The sequence below is a fragment of the Leucoraja erinacea genome, chromosome 6 (genome assembly GCF_028641065.1).
Source record: "Leucoraja erinacea ecotype New England chromosome 6, Leri_hhj_1, whole genome shotgun sequence".
NCBI classification, from domain to species: domain Eukaryota; kingdom Metazoa; phylum Chordata; class Chondrichthyes; order Rajiformes; family Rajidae; genus Leucoraja; species Leucoraja erinaceus.
In genome coordinates this window covers 81,733,640-81,752,648 of record NC_073382.1, presented here as the reverse complement: position 1 = coordinate 81,752,648, position 19,009 = coordinate 81,733,640, and the positions used below count along the sequence as shown (strand labels likewise).

The 19,009-nt window shown below is 46.6% G+C and overlaps 1 protein-coding gene across 2 annotated transcripts in view; it reads right to left on the bottom strand.

The window, feature by feature from the left end:
- Positions 1-7,228: 7,228 nt before the first annotated feature.
- Positions 7,229-19,009, bottom strand: part of rrm1 (ribonucleotide reductase M1 polypeptide) — a 58,244-nt gene continuing 46,463 nt past the window's right edge. For both annotated transcript variants that reach the window (XM_055637429.1, XM_055637430.1), the window contains exons 14-19: positions 16,248-16,469; positions 14,212-14,288; positions 12,207-12,342; positions 10,868-10,963; positions 9,448-9,636; positions 7,229-7,922 (exon numbers count right to left, since the gene is read on the bottom strand). In XM_055637429.1, the coding sequence (XP_055493404.1) occupies positions 7,743-7,922; positions 9,448-9,636; positions 10,868-10,963; positions 12,207-12,342; positions 14,212-14,288; positions 16,248-16,469 (900 nt within the window). In that variant the 3' untranslated portion in view covers positions 7,229-7,742. The remainder of the gene's footprint in view (positions 7,923-9,447; positions 9,637-10,867; positions 10,964-12,206; positions 12,343-14,211; positions 14,289-16,247; positions 16,470-19,009) is intronic.

The following is a 19,009-nucleotide window of genomic DNA, read 5'->3' as shown; positions in this document are numbered from 1 at the left end:
GATGTTGCTTGACTCGCTGAGTTACTCCAGCTTTTTGTGTCTGTCTTCGTTTTAAACCAGCACGTGCAGTTCACTCCTTTACACGGGTCTCTGGAGAACGTTGATTGGTAGCGTTCCGGACCCTGCTTCGGAAAGGCATCGATCGCTGGTCGGCGAGGACTCCGAGCTGTATCTCTCAAAGAAGTACATGTGAAAAATTTCTCACGGACCATAAAAATGCGGGACCTTTCAGTAAAGTCCCTTTTAAAGATTATAGTTATTTTCTTAAATCTCATAACTCATGAATAAGTTGATGTCCATATGCGGATGCAAATCTTTATTTTTTAAATTCAATCCCACAGAAGACAATTTCTACTCACCTTCTGTCCCCTCTGTCCAGCTTCCGGGTTCACCGTTCGCAGGAGTTCCCACGGTACATGCAAGAGTCAGTACGGATATCGCACTGGCCACTACGTCCATATAATGTTGCAATGTTCAACCACAAGTGTACAAGTCACTCTTGGAGAAATTCAAGCTTGTTTGAATTTTCTCCCGAGTCACCAAGTTACACGAGTACCTGCCGTTAGCGCCACGGTGGTCCACGAATGCCAAACGGTTATCGCAAGAGGTTCCCACGATGTTCAACTCTGGTTAACTCTTGCGTCAAGTCGCCCCGTGAGAAAGGCGTTTTAGTCTTCCAAGTATTGAGGCTCTGAACAGCGTGTGGGTCAGGAACATACAGGTAGGATCTTGCAAACCCCTAGAGTACAGGTATGCAGTAGATGCAAGCAAACCAGAGGAGCGAAAACAGCATGATAGTTTTGGCAGAGATTTTGTTTTAAATAGGTATTTAATCTCGATCATCTCGATCTGGTTTGGGAACAGCTCTGCCCAAGACAGGAAGGCTCTGCAGAGTAGTGCGTTCGGCCTAACGCACTATGGGAACTACACTCATCCCCCTGCAGGACTCATTGTAGCAAGGAGCTCATTGTAGACTTCAGGAAGTCCAGAGGCGGCACGCACACCCCCATCCACATTAACGGGACGGAGGTGGAACGTGTTTCTAGCTTCAGGTTCCTGGGAGTCAACATCTCCGATGACCTCTCTTGGACCCACAATACCTCTACTCTGATCAAGAAGGCTCATCAGCGTCTCTTCTTCCTGAGGAGACTGAAGAAGGTCCATCTGTCTCCTCAGATCCTGGTGAACTTCTACCGCTGCACCATCGAGAGCATCCTTACCAACTGCATCACAGTATGGTATGGCAACTGCTCTGTCTCCGACCGGAAGGCATTGCAGAGGGTGGTGAAAATTGCCCAACGCATCACCGGTTCCACGCTCCCCTCCATTGAGTCTGTCCAAAGCAAGCGCTGTCTGCGGAGGGCGCTCAGCATCGCCAAGGACTGCTCTCACCCCAACCATGGACTGTTTACCCTCCTACCATCCGGGAGGCGCTACAGGTCTCTCCGTTGCCGAACCAGCAGGTCGAGGAACAGCTTCTTTCCCGCGGCTGTCACTCTACTAAACAACGTACCTCGGTGACTGCCAATCACCCCCCCCCCCCCGGACACTTATTATTTTTTTTTTAAATTCAAATCGTTTGCTATGTCGCTCTTCAAGGGAGATGCTAAATGCATTTCGTTGTGTCTGTACTGTACACTGACAATTAAAATTGAATCTGAATCTGAATCTTAATCTGAGGACCTATACACCAGGAGGTGCAGATCCAGAGCCAGCAACATTATGGGGGACCCCTACCACCCCAGCAACGGACTGTTCCAGCTGCTACGGTCAGGCAAACGCCTCCGCTGTCACGATGTGAAAACAGAGAGGATGAGACAGAGTTTCTTCCCACAGGCCATCGGGACTGTAAACTATAATCTCACCAGGGACTCATTTACTGTTGTGTCTTTTGTTTTCAAATATATAAATACTGATTCTGTTCTATTCTGTTCTGTTGTTTTGCACAATCCGCAGGCATTGTCACTTTCATTTCACTGCACATCCTGTATGTGACAAATAAAGTTGACTTGACTTGACATACAGCATGGAAATAGGCCCTTCGGCCAAACATGTCCCAGCTACACTAGTCCCACCTGCCTGCATTTGGCCCACATCTCTCCAAACTTATCCTATCCATGTACCTGTCTAACTGTTTCTTAAACGTTGGGATAGTCCCAGCCTCAACTAACTCCTTTGCCAGCTTGTTCCAGACATCCACCACCCTTCGTGTTAATACGTTTTCTCAGATTGTTATTCAATCTTTCCCCCTGCACCACAAGCCTATGTTATGTAAAGTGCCTCTCAAATATCACATTGATTTCCATGTGAGGAGCCTCAGGAGATGGGCGAGGTCCTCAATGAATATTTAAATGGCTTCCGACCAGCCCACAGTAGTCTGTGAACGTGATGCAGAGTCAACTATTGGTGGAGTGATACAGGGCGGCTGCCAAGACTTTGCAAGTTCCCGAGCTCCACAAATACACAATGAGGAAGTAAAACCAAGCAAGGAAACGGATACTCTGCAGTGCTTGCATTGCAGAGCACGAATCAACTTGCCTATCAGATGGCGGATGTGCGGGAGTGGGCGCCGTCTGTGTATGGCAGCCTGCCCGCAGTCCGTCTCTACACCTTTTTTTAATTTTATTTTATTTTAAGTCCTGTTAAAAAATGTTAGTGGAGGTCTTCTATGTGGGGGGTGGGGGTGGGGAAGGGGGAAACTTTATTTCTTAGTCCCCTACCTGGTCGGAGAGGCAGCATCCCTCCGAGCTGCTTCTTCGCCCCGTCCTCGCGGCCTACCATCGAGAATGGAGCAGCGTTTCCTGTCGGGACCGGCCGGGACTACAGCTTCGGCGGCGGTGGCGCAGCGCTGGGATACCAACACGGAGCGGGCGATGCCTTACTGGGTCGCCGTGCGGTAAGCTCCGGAGCGCTGTGGCCGTCGATCCCAACATCGCGGAGCTGTGGCTGCAGGCGTCCGGCCACGGGCGGCGCTGGATTTGGAGCGCCGCGGAGCCTGGGATCGAGTTTGCCGGGGTCGGAGCTCCAACCGGCGCGGCCTGACGGCTACGAGTGCCCCGGTCTCTGGGGAGGAGGCAGCCGCTCCAGACTTTTCCAAGCCGCTGAGGAATGTTTCATCCGACGCCAAAGTTCCAACTTCACGGCAAGAGGGCCCTGAAAATCATCGGACTGGCTGCAAGGCCACAAATGGGCCCCGACCTCGGGTGTTTCACAGAGGAAGAGGACTTAACTTTCTGGTGCCTTTCCCCACAGTGGAAAGTTTTGATTCTGCTGTGGGGGGACGTTTGTGTTGAACTCTATAATGCGATGTGTCCATTTTATTCATTTTTTTTTTAAACCTTTTTCTATGGTTTGTAATGGAACTTATTATTTAATTTATGTAAAGCACTTTGGTGTCAATGCGAGTTGACTTAAAAGCGTGCTATATAAATAAAACTTACTTACTTACTTACTTACAGTGCCCTCTATAATGTTTGGGACAAAGACCCATCATTTATTTATTTGCCTCTGTACTCCACAATTTCAATTTTGTAATAGAAAAAATCACGTGGTTAAAGTACACATTGTCAGATTTCATTAAAGGCCATTTTTATACATTTTGGTTACACCATGTAGAAATTACAGCGGTGTTTGTACATAGTCCCCCCCATTTCAGGGCACCATAATGTTTGGGACACGGCAATGTCATGTTTAGTATTTTGTTGCATATCCTTTGCATGCAATGTCTGTTTGAAGTCTGCGATTCATGGACATCACCAGTTGCTGGGTGTCTTCTCTGGTGATGCTCTGCCAGGCCTGTATTGTTGTCATCTTTAGCTTATGCTTCTTTTGGGGGCTTGTCCCCTTCAGTTTTCTCTTCAGCATATAAAAGGCAAGCTCAATTGGGTTCAGATCGGGTGATTGATTTGGCCACTAAAGAATTGAGCATTATTTAGCTTTGAAAAACTCCTTTGTTGCTTTAGCTGTATGGGTTAGGGTTAACAGTTTCATTCTTGTTTCTCAGTCTCATAATGGCTTCTTTGACTTTAATTGGCACAACTTTGGTCGTCATGTTGATAAACAGCAATAAAAGTTTCCAAAGGTGATGGAAAGACTGGAGGAAAGACTAGTTGCTGAGAGCTTACTTATATTTGCATTGAGGAGGCATTTAAACACACCTGAGCAACTACAAACACCTGTGAAGCCATGTGTCTCAAACATTATGGTGCCCTGAAATGGGGGGGATTATTTTTTTAAATTTCAAAATAGACTTTATTCAATTGATAAATATATACAATTCCTGAACCATTCAAACAAACAAAATTCATCCGACATTTTCGGAGACTATACAAGTTTTTCCAGTACAATTTTTTTACATTTGTCAAATTTCACCAAACAGTCCCCCACCCGTGCCACTCTGTGGCCCCTGTCCAAGTAATAAATATATACAATGTTTACACAGTGCGAAAATTCCATCTGACATTTACATTTCCACAAAAAATGTCCCCCACCCGTGCCACTCATGTGGCCCCCTGGCGTGGGATACCTTCCCTTAATTTAATTTGAGGGGCGTCTCCACCATACCGTGCCCCCCATGTCCTAGACTGTGGCCCTCCCCCACCGAGCCTTGGCGTTGGCTGCACCGAGCTTCAGCGAGTCCCTTAGCACGTACTCCTGCAGTCTGCAGTGGGCCAGTCGGCAACATTCCCTGATTATGTGTAAACACTGCTGTAATTTCTACATGGTGCAACCAAATGTATAAAAATGGCCTTTAATAAAATCTTTTTCTTTTACAAATCTCAAATTGTGTAGTACAGAGGCAAATAAATAAATGATGGGTCTTAGTCCCAAACATCATGTAGCTGTTTGTACGTGTTTATCAAAGGGGAAGCTGTGTGGTATATTTACATATAACTATGCAAACTAGTCACATGATCAGAGAGTAAAGAACAATTGTACATGGCGAAAAACATGCAAGGTTTTTACAGAGGATGTGTTTATAGTATCAGATGGGATGAGAACCTTGAGCATTGATGGGCCCCAGCTATGCCCATCCTTTTGCAGGGATCATTGAACACTCCTTGTTCTACAGCGCTTGAAACACCACAGACTCAGGCTCGATCCCGACTACGGGTGCTGTCTGTACGTTCTCCCCGTGACCATGTGGGTTTTCACCGAGATCTTCGGTTCCCTGCCACACTCCAAAGACATACAGGTTTGTAGGTTAATTGGCTCGGTATAAATGTAAAATGTCCCTAGTGCGAGTAGGATGGTGTTGGTGTGCGGGGATCGCTGGTCGGTGCAGACTCGGTGGGCCGAAGGGCCTGTTTCCCCGCTGTATCTCTAAACTATGGCACAATTGCCCGTCTTTCTCTGCTGCATTGGTGACTGAATCAGGACTCCCTGTTGAAGAGGGAGTTAGATTTAGCTCTGAGGACCAAAGGAATCAAGGGATATGGGGAGAAGGCAGAAATGGGGTACTGATTTAGGATGATCAGCCATGATCATATTGAATGGCAGTGCTGGCTCGAAGGGCCGAATGGCCGACTCCCTGCACTTATTTTTCTGATTCTATGCTTATTTCTAGAACTCAGTTTTATAATGATATTGATGAGGATATTTATAGGCAACGACGCATGCTGTATGTACAGGCGAATATTCCCTTGCACAAGTTTGGTGCGTGTACAGATGTGGTGAAGATGTCGCCGTTTAGAAAATATTGCACACCACTCTACACTGCGCACCTGTGGTCGAACTATGGAAAGACAAGTTTGCAGAGACTAAAAGTGGCCTGTAATGATGCCATGAGAACACTGCTAAGGAAACCTAGATGGTGTAGTGCTAGTAACATGTTTGTGGCTGCAGGAGTCAGTACTTTAGAAGCTATCGTAGGAAATCATATGTATAAATTCATCTGCAGGATAAATGACTCTAAAAACGTATTTATTGTGGCCTTGTCAAACATAAGGTTTAGCACAACACGCTACCAATCCCAGTTGTGGAGACACTGGTATCGTTGCCTCGTTGTAGGACACTGATCATTTTTTTAATTCTGGATTGTAATTCGTGTATTGTGTTTTTTTTAATATATAATTTATGATGCTTTTATAAGTGATATACTAAGATTTTATATGTACTTTATGATGTTTTTAATATGCAATGTATTTTTATGTAATGTTGTCCCTTGTCTGGACCTTGAGTCCAAAATAAACTTTATCATTATAATTATTATATAATAATAACTTTACGGCTAACCTCAAATTCACCGTGCCCTCAAATTCACTTGGACCATATCTGACCCCTCGCTTCCCTTTAGGGGACAGACCAACAAGGGCCACAAGTCTGAAGGCAGCCCTAACCCAAAACATCATGTGTCCATTCCCTCCACAGACGCTGCCTGACCCACTGAGTTCCTCCAGCACCATTTTCAAATCCAGATTTGCCTTTTGTGCTGCAGCCAAGACACAAGCATTTGAGCAAAGCACAACGTGCTGGAACAACTCGGGTCAGGCAGCATCTGGGAAGGGAACGGACGGACAAGGTTTCAGGTCGGGACCCTTGGTGAGAACAGTTATATCAGCCATTATTATTGAACCCAGACAGTCGTGAATCATCCAGAGAAATCATCCAGAGAAATTACGGGTTTGGACACGCAAGAGGCAGGAAACATGTTCCCGATGTTGGGGGAGTCCAGAACCAGGGGGCACAGTTTAAGAATAAGGGGTAAGCCATTTAGAACAGAGACGAGGAAACCACTTTTTCTCACAGAGAGTTGTGAGTCTGTGGAATTCTCTGCCTCAGAGGGCGGTGGAGGCCGGTTCTCCGGATACTTTCAAGAGAGAGCTAGATAGGGCTCTTAAAGATAGCGGAGTCAGGGGATATGGGGAGAAGGCAGGAACGGGGTACTGTTTGGGGATGATCAGCCAAGATCACATTGAATGGCTGTGCTGGCTCGAAGGGCCAAATGGCCTACTCCTGCACCTATTGTCTATTGAGTTGTGAATCTGTGGAATTATCTGCCAAAGAAGGCAGTGGAGGGAAATTCACTGGGTTTTTTTCGAGATAGTTAGCTCGCAGGGCTAAGGGAATCAATGGATATGAGGAAAAAGCAGGAATGGGGTACTGATTTTGGATGATCAGCCATGATGATTTTGAATGATGTTGCTGGCTCAAATGGCTGAATGGCCTACTCCTGTACCTATTGTCTATGTTTATGAATCAAGCCAACGTACCAGAAAAGATAAAACAGTATTGTTCAGGAATGTTTAATGATCACATAATCAGTATCAAAAGTCAATACAATGCATATTCTTTGTAATGGAACAGAAGGTAGATTTTCGATTAGTACGAGTGTCAGGGGTTATGGAGAGAATGGGAAGATAGGTGAATTAGTCATGATTGAATGGCAGTGAATGGTAGCACCAGATATTACACCCATGTGATGAAGATGTTTATAAAACCATACCAACAGCAGGAGCATGCGTGCATCACTCCAGCACAGACACTCCAAGTCTTCCCACCCGAATAACAAGCCCAGCTGCCCGAGGATACTGCCAGCCGTAACAGAGTCATCTCCCGTGAGACACGGCATCAAAAGGTGAGAGAAGACGAACAGTTCAATGGGATCCCATTGGTACATTTTGTTGAATCGTGTATTATCATTAATTGTTGTGGATCTGGTGGAGGTGCCTTGCTGTGAGGCTGTTTTTGTGGCTCCTACCTAAGGATTAGACGGGAGGAGGATGCTGGCGGGTGCTCCTGGTCTAGGAGCCACACATCAGGCAGTCGGCACGGTTCTCCAGCGAGCACACCATGGCCGCCTTGTTCTTCTCCTGCTCCGCGGCAGCCGACGAGCTTTCCCGCAGTTTCTCCTTGTTCAGTGTGAACTGGATCGGATTGGCTGCAGGTCTGGTCCTCAGGTAATACATGCCGGTCTTCAGCCCCTGGAGAGACAAGCAAAGTGATCAGCACTGCACGTACACTCTCAGGGGGTGGGAGATTGCAACCTTCACGTGGTCCGCCCTGTTTCAACTAATGCAATCAACCTGGCGTGCACAATCAAATAAGATCAAACAGAACAAGTTGTCCTACAACTTTAGGCTGTGCACGCCATACGCAAGAAGTAGAAGAAGTAGACTCTCAGCATTCAAGAGTCAAGTCAAGAATGTTTTACTATCAGATGTCTGTGCAATTCATTGCCACAGAAAGCTGCGGTGGCCAAGTCAATGGATATTTTTACAGCAGAGATAGATAGATTCTTGATTAGTACGGGTGTTGCGGTTACGGGGAGAAGGCAGGAGAACGGGGAGATGAGAGAAAAATAGATTAGCCATGATTGAATGGCGGAGTAGACTCGACTCAACGGGTCAAATGGGGCTCCCATTACATAGACAATAGGTGCAGGAGTAGGCCATTCAGCCCTTCGAGCCAACACCCCCATTCAATGTGATCATGGCTGATCATCCCCAATCAGTACCCCGTTCCTGCCTTCTCCCCATATCCCCTGACTCCGCTATCTTTAAGAGCCCTATCTAGCTCTCTCTTGAAAGTATCCAGAGAACCGGCCTCCACCTGAGGCAGAGAATTCCACAGACTCACTTATAAATTCATGTCCCGAAAGAGAACAATAAAAATCTTAATTGCAGCAGCATGACAGATATATAAGCATAGTACTCTGTAAAACCGATAGTAAATAACCACTGATTGTGGATGTTTAAGAAGAAACTGCAGATGCCGGAACAATCAAAGGTTGACAAAAATGCTGGAGAAACTCAGCGGGTGAGGCAGCATCTATGTAGCGAAGGAATAGGTGACGTTTCGGGTCTCTCGACCTGAAACGTCACCCATTCCTTCGCTCCATAGATGCTGCCTCACCCGATGAGTTTCTCCAGCACTTTTGGCTACCTGCTGATTACGGATGATCAGCCACGATCACATTGAATGACGGTGCTGGCTCAAAGGGCCAAATGGCCTACTCCTGCACCTATTGTCTAAAATGTTCAGGCATATATTAAAAACAAAGGATAATTAGTAGCACAGACAAAATAATGATCCCAGGTTTATATAGTTCTGAGCCTGTTTGGAGGTTGTAGTGTTTAATACCTAACTTGATGTGTACAAGATCATGAGGGGCACGGATAAAGTGAGCACTTGGTCTTTTTTCCTGTTTAAGAAGGAACTGCAGATGCCGGAAAATCAGAGGTAGACAAAAATGCTGGAGAAACTCAGCGGATGCAGCAGCATCTATGGAGCGAAGGAAATAGGCAACGTTTCGGAGTAGAATTAGGCCATTTGGCCCATCAAGCCCATTCAATCATGGCTGATCTATATCTCTCTCCTAACTCCATTCTCCTGCCTTCTCCCCATAACCCGACACCCGTACTAATTACGAAGGGCCTGTTTCCATACTGTACAGCTGACTGTGGGACTGACCCCGGCCTGCTTTCTGCTCACTCCTGCTCCACTCACCTGCTTCCACCCGTAGAAGTGCATGCTGGTCAGCTTGGCGTAATTGGGTTCGGCCACATGGATGTTGAGTGACTGGCTCTGGTCAATGAAGGCCCCACGGTCTGCTCCCATCTTGATGATAGTCTTCTGTGATATCTCCCACACAGTCTTGTACAGAGACTTCAGGTCATCTGGGATCCCTTCAATGACCTGCCAGAAACAAATGTTTGCAATACCCAAAAACATCGACTTAGAAGCACAAGAGCACAGTTCATCCCTTTCACTTGAAGGAAAAAAAAAAAAAAACTTTTCTGCAAGTTCCTCTATTTCTAAAGACCTCTTCCCTCAGGGTACACCTACATGCTAAATGGGATTCTCCAAGGGGCTTCCCTGTGTAAACATAGGAATCCAATTTTCTGGTTGAACAGTGCAGCAGTAGAATTGCTGTCTTACAGCGCCAGAAACCCGGGTTCGATCCTGCTGCGGGTGCTGTCTGTACAAGGTCTGTACATTCTCCCCGTGACCAAGTGGGTTTTCTCCGGGTGATCCACTTTCCTCCCACACTCCAAAGATGTACAGGTTTGTAGGTGAATTGGTTTCTGTAAATTGTCCCTAGTGTGTAGGTTTGTGCTAGTGTACAGGGTGATCGTGGCTGGCATGGACTCGATGAGCCAAAGGTTTGTTTCCGCGCTGTATCTCGAATCAAGGCAGACCAATTGATATCTGGTCCATGGCAGAGGTCGTAGAGGATCAGATACAGTCAGTCACTTTGTTTGAAAGACATTTAGGCAGACACTTCAATAGGCAAGGGAGAGAAAGATATGGACATAATGCAGGCAGATGTGATTAGTGTAGATTCCTATTAAATCTTTATCCCCTTCACCTTAAACCTGTGTCCTCTAGTCCTTGATTCCCCTACTCTGGGCAAGAGTCTGTGCATCCACCCGATCTATTCCTCTCATGATTTTATAGAAACATAGACAGGAACTGATCAGGGGATATGGAGAAAAAGGCAGAACAGGGTACTGATTGTGGATGATCAGCCATGATCATATTGAATGGCGGTGATGGCACGAAGGGCCGAAAGGCCTAATGCACTTATTTTCTATGTTTCTATGATTATACACGTCTATAAGATCATCCCTCATCCTCCTGTGCTCAAATCTGATCATTCTGTGATCTATTAATGGGTCATAGAAACATAGAAAATAGGTGCAGGAGGCCATTCGGCCTTTCGAGCCAGCACCACCATTCATTGTGATCATGGCTGATCGTCCCCTATCAATAACCAGTGCCTGCCTTCTCCCCATATCCCTCGACTCCACTCGCCCCTAGAGCCCTATCTAACTCTCTCTTAAACCAAGTCAAAAATTGGGTCAGCTCGAGGGACTCAATTCTCCCCCTGATGCAAGGGAGGGGGACGCTGGGACGCACTGGCTACCTGGATCGATCCGTTCTGGGCGATGATCTGGTTCTTCATGTCCTCGTTCCACATCCCTCGCTCCGTCAGGTCCTTCAGTAAGTGCGGGTTCACGATCTGCAAGATCACACACGGCATTACAAGCTGCCCCATCCCTGCGACACTGTATAAAAACCGCACCGGCCCAGTCCCACACCACCACCCTGAGCTGTGGACCATCGGCTGGCTACCAGTCTCATTCCCACCGTGGTATTCAGAGAATTTAAACGTCAAGAAATTAAGTAAATCAGGGAAAGAAGCTACTAACAGCAACCAGGAAACTTAAACACTGACTGGTTCACATCCACTCCTCAGGGAGAGCACCCTTCCCCCCTCTAACTGAAAAGGACAAAGCGCCGGAGTAACTCAGTGGGTGGGGCAGCATCTATGGAGAGAAGGAATTGGTGATGTTTCGGGTCTCAACCTGAAACGTCACCCATTCCTTCTCTCCATAGATGCTGCTCCAGCCGCTGAGTTACTCCAGCATTTAGTGTCTACCTTCACTTACTCACTACCTTACTCACACATGCCTGGGGAACATGTAGAGGTGACGTTTTGAGTAACGGCCCTTCTTCAGACTGAATCAGACTGATAAGGCTGAAGGATCCCAACCCAAAATGTTACCTATCCATGTTTTCTAGGGATGCTGCCTGACCCACTGATTTATCCACCACTTTGTGACTTTCCTTGGTAAACCAGCACCTGCAGCTCCTCGTTTCCACATTTAACTCCTTTCTAACTGCTTGAAATAACGGCTAATTCATTTAGAACGGAGATGAGGAAACACTTTTTCAGAGTTGTGAGTTTGGAATTCTCTGCCTCAGTGGAGGCTGGTTCTCTGGATACTTTCAAGAAAGAGTTAGATAGGGCTCTTAAAGACAATGGAGTCAGGAGATATGGGGAGAAGGCAGGAACGGGGTACTGATTGGGGATGATCAGCCATGATCACATTGAATGGCGGTGCTGGCTCGAAGGGCCGAATGGCCTACTCCTGCACCTATTGTGTATTGGTCCTACACCCGACTCCAGAGCCACAGATGCAGCTGCGTCGTAACTACCCAAGTCCATAACTAGGAAGAAATAGATAATTTGCAAAGTTGCCAGAGATTTCTACATCCCTGAACAAGTAATTAAAGTTCCCTTTTGCACAGGAAGGAATTGCAGGTGCTAGTTTAAATCGAAGATAGAGACAAAATGCTGGAGTAATTCAGCGGGACAGGCAGCAACTCCGGAGAGAAGGAATGGATGACGTTTTGGGTCCAGACCCTTCTTCGGACCAATCTACCATTCCCTTTTGCATTCCACATTACAGCACACTGACCTGGAACTCCCCAGAGAGCACCCGCCTGGTGTAGATGTTGCTGGTGTAGGGTTCAATAGACTCATTATTACCCAGGATCTGGGCAGTGGAGGCAGTGGGCATTGGAGCAATCAGGAGGCTGTTTCTAACTCCGTACCTAAGAGGATTCAAGTGTAGAAAAGCAGGTCAGTATGTTTATGAAGAACTCTCAAGTCCAACTAGTTTAAAACAACTTAACGGCCTGTCCCACTTGGCAATTTTATCTGCGACTGCCGGCGTCAATGACTGACGTATATCAGGGTCGCCGAAAGATTTTGAACATTTCAAAATCCAGTGGCGACAACAAAAATGTTGCAACATTCGAGGAAACACCGCACGTCAATACGTCGTCACGTATACGTATTTTTTGGTGACCTGATACATCAGTCAATGATGCCGGGAGTCGCTGAAAAATAATCGCCAAGTGCGACAGGCCCTTTACAAACTAACAAAAGCAAGCCAACTCAAACCTGCAATTAGTGGTTTTAATTTTATAACAGATTATACAACATTTGGCCTTGGACCCATGTAAACAACAAAAGTGCTATTCACATACTCCAATACAGCCCTCCTTCTCAGAACCAAAGAATTAAGTTTGGTTCAAGTTTCCAAAATCAACATGTGACATGCTACATGTGACGTGCTAGATTTGGGATGATGTTTTCCCCGGCTGGAGTGTCCAGGGTTGCTAAATAAGTATTTGAATCAGCCACAAAGTGCTGGAGTAACTTGGCAGTCAACCAGCATCTATGAAGAACATAGCTAGGGTCACAATCGGGTTGTGTCACGAACGTGTCGCAAAGCGTCCATCATCCATGATCTCCAGAGATGACGAGTTACTCCAGCACCATGTCTTTTTTTTTTAAACCAGTATTTGCAGTTCCTTATATCTACAAGTATGACATGTATGGTATGGTACTTGATCTAATTGAATCACTAAGGTTTAGAAATATTATAGCCGTGTAGATAATGTTGTCAAGGCCTTGCCCTGATAGCCATAAAACCCCATGGTGACTGTGAATGGCTTTAGTTCACGCACTCACCGAGCTTCAGTGAGAACAAAACGAGTCTTCCAGTCGTAGAATCTTGATTCATTGGCTTTTAATAAAGTAATACAAAGCAAGAAATAGTTTGTCACACTACAATCTCAATTGCTGTTGCATTACGCCATAAACTTGCTTTAAATCTGTAATGTCTATTAGTCAGGGGATATGGGGAGAAGGCAGGAACGGGGAACTGATTGGGGATGATCAGCCATGATCACATTGAATGGCGGTGCTGGCTTGAAGGGCCGAATGGCCAACTCCTGCACCGATTGTCTATTGTCTATCCATAGCTCAGCACATGGTTCAAAGCACGATAAAACTCAGTGCCTGTGTGGTAAAAAAACGGAGACATCTCAGCCCCACAAGGTTTAAACCGCAACTAACCTAAAAAGCCCCTTGCTCCACCCCTTCACGTAAGCATGCTGATAGCAATTACAGGCAACTAGACAGAATACATAACATGCTGATCACCGCTAAATGGCTCCTACAAGAAGGTTAATGGGAGTTAATGGGCAGTGGTCCAAAGGGCCTATTTCCGTGCTGTCTAATTGGGAGAGTCTAGGACTAGAGGGCACAGCCTCAGAATTAAAGACGTTCTATTTGGAGATGAGATGAATAGGAATTTCTTTAGTCAGAGGGTGGTGAATCTGTGGGATTCTTTGCCACAGACGGCTGTGGAGGCCAAGTCAGCGGATATATTTAAGGCAGAGATAGTTTCTTGATCAGTACGGGTGTCAGAAGTTATGAGAAGGCAGGAGAATGGGGTTAGGAGGGAGAGATAGATCAGCTATGATTGAATGGTGGAGTAGTGTTGATGGGCCGAATGGCCTAGTTCTGCTCCTATCACTTATGATCTTATTTCACCTTAATTACGAGACATTTAATCAGACACCTTACTCTTTCTTTTCTCAAACCTTGTCAAAGTGGCAGCAGTGACTTACTTTGCAATTTTCTCCTTTAGGTCCTTCCAGTTCCAAAGATCAGTGGGCGTGACGTTCCACATGTCATACTGGAGGATCTGAAAGCAACGCAGTCAGTATGTCACACATTTAAAAGTCCTGCTGCTACAGAGGAACTCACAATCTCAAACTGCTGGAGCCAGGCAAAACCTCAAAAACAATCTAAACATGTTGACTCCACTGCTACACTAAGCAGATGATTTGACAGTACAATGCCGAGGTAGCACGCCTATTTCCAACCCATCAAGGGGGCTTGATTCAAATTCCAAATGCTCGAGATTAAATGGAAACGGTGAAGAAGAGATTCCATAGACACTGGAGTAGAATTAGGCCATTTGGCCAATCAACTCTTCTCCGCCATTCAATCACGGCTGATCTATTTTCCCTCTCAACCCCACTCTCATACCTTCTTGCCTTAACCTTTGATGTGCTTACTGATCACAAACCTGGATTCAGCGGGATTTTCCTTGGGCTTGAGTTAAGGGCGAGGTTGGTTGCGCTGGGACTTTTTTCTTTAAACCATAGAAGGCTGAGACGTGTCAGGCATTTGCCCCACCGACATCTCTTTTCCAGCTTTCTTCCCCCCTCCCCCTACTGCAGTCTGAAGAAGGGTTCCTTCCTGGCCGATTGGGAAAGGGGGAGATGCAGCGAGACCTGGGTGTCATGGTAAACCAGTCATTGAAGGTAGGCATGCAGGTGCAGCAGGCAGTGAAGAAAGCGAATGGTATGTTAGCTTTCATTGCAAAAGATTTGAGTATAGGAGCAGAGAGGTTCTACTGCAGTTGTACAGGGTCTTGGTGAGACCACACCTGGAGTATTGCGTACAGTTTTGGTCTCCAAATCTGAGGAAGGACATTATTGCCATAGAGGGAGTGCAGAGACGGTTCACCAGACTGATTCCTGGGATGTCAGGACTGTCTTATGAAGAAAGACTGGATAGACTTGGTTTATACTCTCTAGAACTTAGAAGATTGAGAGGGGATCTTATAGAAAATTACAAAATTCTTAAGGGGTTGGACAGGCTAGATGCAGGAAGATTGTTCCCGATGTTAGGGAAGTCCAGGACAAGGGGTCACAGCTTAAGGATAAAGGGGAAATCCTTTAAAACCGAGATGAGAAGAACTTTTTTCACGCAGAGGTAGTGGTGAATCTCTGGAAACTCTCTGCCACAGAGGGTAGTTGAGGCCAGTTCATTGGCTATATTTAAGAGGGAGTTAGATGTGGCCCTTGTGGCTAAGGGGATCAGGGGGTATGGAGAGAAGGCAGGTACGGGATACTGAGTTGGATGATCAGCCATGATCATATTGAATGGCGGTGCAGGCTCTAAAAGGGCCGAATGGCCTACTCCTGCACCTAATTTCTATGTTTCTATGTTTCTAACCCAAAACATCAACTGTCCATTCCTTTCACAGATGCTGCCAGACCCCAGCATCTGCAGTTCCTCGAGTCGCCTTCCCTGACCTCCTGCTCCTACACAAGCCTGCGACACTGCATCACACCCGTGGCTCAAATTTCCTTGGTGGATCTAACAAGAGCCACATTCGCTGCCCGAGACAGTTGCTACATCCTTCTCCGGCAACCATGGACAAATGACAAATCCTCAACTTCAATGGAAGAATTTAATTAAATCTATAATGTCAGAAATCCACATGATGATGAATAGAGACAAGAGGTTTAGTGTAGTTTAGAGAAACAGGCCCTTCAGCCCACCTAGTCCAGCAATCCCTGGACACTAACACTATCCTACACACTAGGGACAATTTACATTTATACCAAGCCAATTAAACAACATACTTGTCCGTCTTTGGACTGTGGGGGGAAACGGAAGATTTTGGAGAAATCCCACAGGGAGAAGCTCCAAACAAGCACCGGTCGTCACCAGTCAGGATCAAACCCGGGTCACTGGCGCTGCAAGGCAGTAGCTCTACCGCTGTGCGGCCCTAACCAGTGTAATCGAGCAGTGAGAAACACAGGCAGCTAGAGTACAGAAACAGTCACTCCCCGACCCAGCCACTCACCCCCTTGCTGACCGGGCAGCCCTGGTAACTCTCGTACGGACCCAACTCCTTGGCCAAGTCACAGCTGGCATCCAGGGCTGCGTAGTAAATGGTCTCAAAGATCTGAATGTTGAGCGTCTGAGCCTCCTCGCTTTCAAAGGGGTATCGCATCATGATGAAGGCGTCCGCCAGCCCCTGGACGCCAATTCCAATCGGCCGGTGCTTCTTATTGGAATATTCCGCCTGAGAGAGAGAGGGAGACAAAGGCATTTCATGTTCAAGTTTACATTTATTGTCACGCGCACCAATTGGTACAGTGAGATGTGAGTTACCAGACAGCCATACGAATATAAAAAGAACACAATCCACGATAGAGTTTAACATGAACATCCCCACACAGCAGAATCAACGTTTACCACCGTGAGGGAAGGCAATAAAGTTCAGTCACACGTGGTCGGGGCCTTTGAGCTCGCCGCAGTCGGCGTTACGGGCGGCCCGATGTCCAGGCCCTCTCGCCGGGATGGTTGGAACTCCGACGTCGGAACGGAAGAACATTCTCAGCGGCTTGGAGTTTCCGAATCGGCCACTTCTTACCGGAGACCGGGGCTCCCGAAGTCTACAGGCCGAGCTGGGCGGAGATTCAACACTGGCGACCCTCGGCAAAGGGATCACCAGGACTCCGCAATGTTGAAGTCATTTAAAGTGCAACCAGTTACAGCCAGGGCAAGTTACACCCAGGGCAAGCCAGGAAGGGGCAACATAGAACATTGCAGGACAAAATGTGTAGGAAGGAACTGCAGATGCTGGTTTACACCAGAGATAAAATGGTCAGCTTGTTCTGAACCTTTTCATACCTCCAGCTTCCCTCTCCTGACTCTCAGTCAGAAGAAGGGTCTCAACCCGAAACGTCACCAATTTTTCTCCAGAGGTGCTGCCTGACGCGCTGAGTTACTCCAGCATTTTGTGTCTATAGAACATTGCAGCACAGGAATAGGCCCTTCAGCCCCTTCGGTGGACATCGGACTTTTGTCTCTGGAACTGATGTGCTACAACTATATTTTGCACTCTGTATCTTCCCCTTTGCTCTATCGTATTTGATTTAGACCAGATTGTATTTAGTATTTTTCAGACCGGTTAGGATAGCATGCAAATCAAAGCTTTTCATTGTACCTTGGTACACTTGACAATAATGAACCTAGACCAGTGTCCATGCTGAACAACTCGTCATGTGTACCAACAAAGGAACATTGACATTTTTACTTGCTGCAACATGCAGACCCATTAATGTAATTACACAGATAAATATATGTCACTAGACAGAATCCCCAGTCGGGTCATGAAGAGATTCAGTACGGCAGGCATCACTGCTCTAGAGCTTGTGTCATCATCTTAAGAAAAAATCTTAAATCTGTACGAGGTAAATCCAGCCGAGATTCTTCCAGCTGAGGAGTCTAGAACTAGTTTCAGTTTTTAGAGATACAGCACAGAACCAGGCCCTTCGGCCCACCAAGTCCGTGCCGACTGGTGACCCCCACACACTAACACTAGGGACAATTTACAGTTATACCAAGCCAATTAACATACAAACCCACACGTCTTTGGAGTGTGGGAGGAAACCGGAGATCCCGGAGAAACCTCACGCAGGTCACGTGGAGAACGTACAAACTCCATACAGACAGCACCTGTAGTCAGGATCAACCCAGGGTCTCTGCCGTTGTGAGGCAGCAAATCTACTGCTGAGCCACCGTGGTGTCAGTCTGAAAGGAGGTGGCCAGAAAGGACAAAGATGAGGTGAGATGTCTTCAACGCATCGGTCGAACACTGACAATTCTTTGTCGCAAGGAGCTGCGAGGACAGTCTCTAAAACTGAATCATTTCTGGATGTTAAAGGAATTGGGATACGTATCAAAGGCAAAGAAATGGGTTTAAGCCACAGCACCTGCTCTTACTAGTGGAAGACCAAGTTCAAATGGCTACTCCTGGTCCTACTGTCTATGCATACAGAACAAAGAGCACAGCACAGGGACAGGCCCTTCAGCCCACCGTGACTGCACATTACTGCACAGTTCCAATAACAATGAAAAGCTCATCATCCAGCACTTTGTGTTCCACTGTTCCTTGTGGCTCTAAACTATCTACATGGATAGGAAAAGTTCAGAGGATTACAATAGACAATAGGTGGAGGAGTAGGCCATTTGGCCCTTCAAGCCAGCACCGCCATTCAATGTGATCATGGCTGATCATCCCCAATCAGCACCCCTTTCCTGCCTTCTCCCCATATCCCCTGACTCCACTATTTTTAAGAGCTCTATCTAGATCTCTCTTGAAAGCATCCAGAGAACCGGCCTCCACCACCCTCTGTGGCAGAGAATGCCACAGACTCACCACGCTCTGTGAGAAAAAGTGTTTCCTCGTCTCCGTTCTAAATGGCTTACTCCCTATTCTTAAACTGTGGCCCCTGGTTCTGGACTCCCCCAACATCGGGAACATGTTTCCTGCCTCTAGCGTGTCCAAGCCCTTAACAATCTTATAAATTTCAATGAAATTCCCTCTCATCCTTCTAAACTCCAGAGTGTACAAGCCCAGCCACTCCATTCTCTCAGCATGTGACTGTCCCGCCATCCCGGGAATTAACCTTGTGAACCTACGCTGCACTCCCTCAATAGCAAGAATGTCCTTCCTCAAATTAGGGGACCAAAACTGTACACAATACTCCAGGTGTGGTCTCACTAGGGCCAAATAGAGGCAAAGATGCACTGTGGCATTGAAGAGGCTTTTCGATA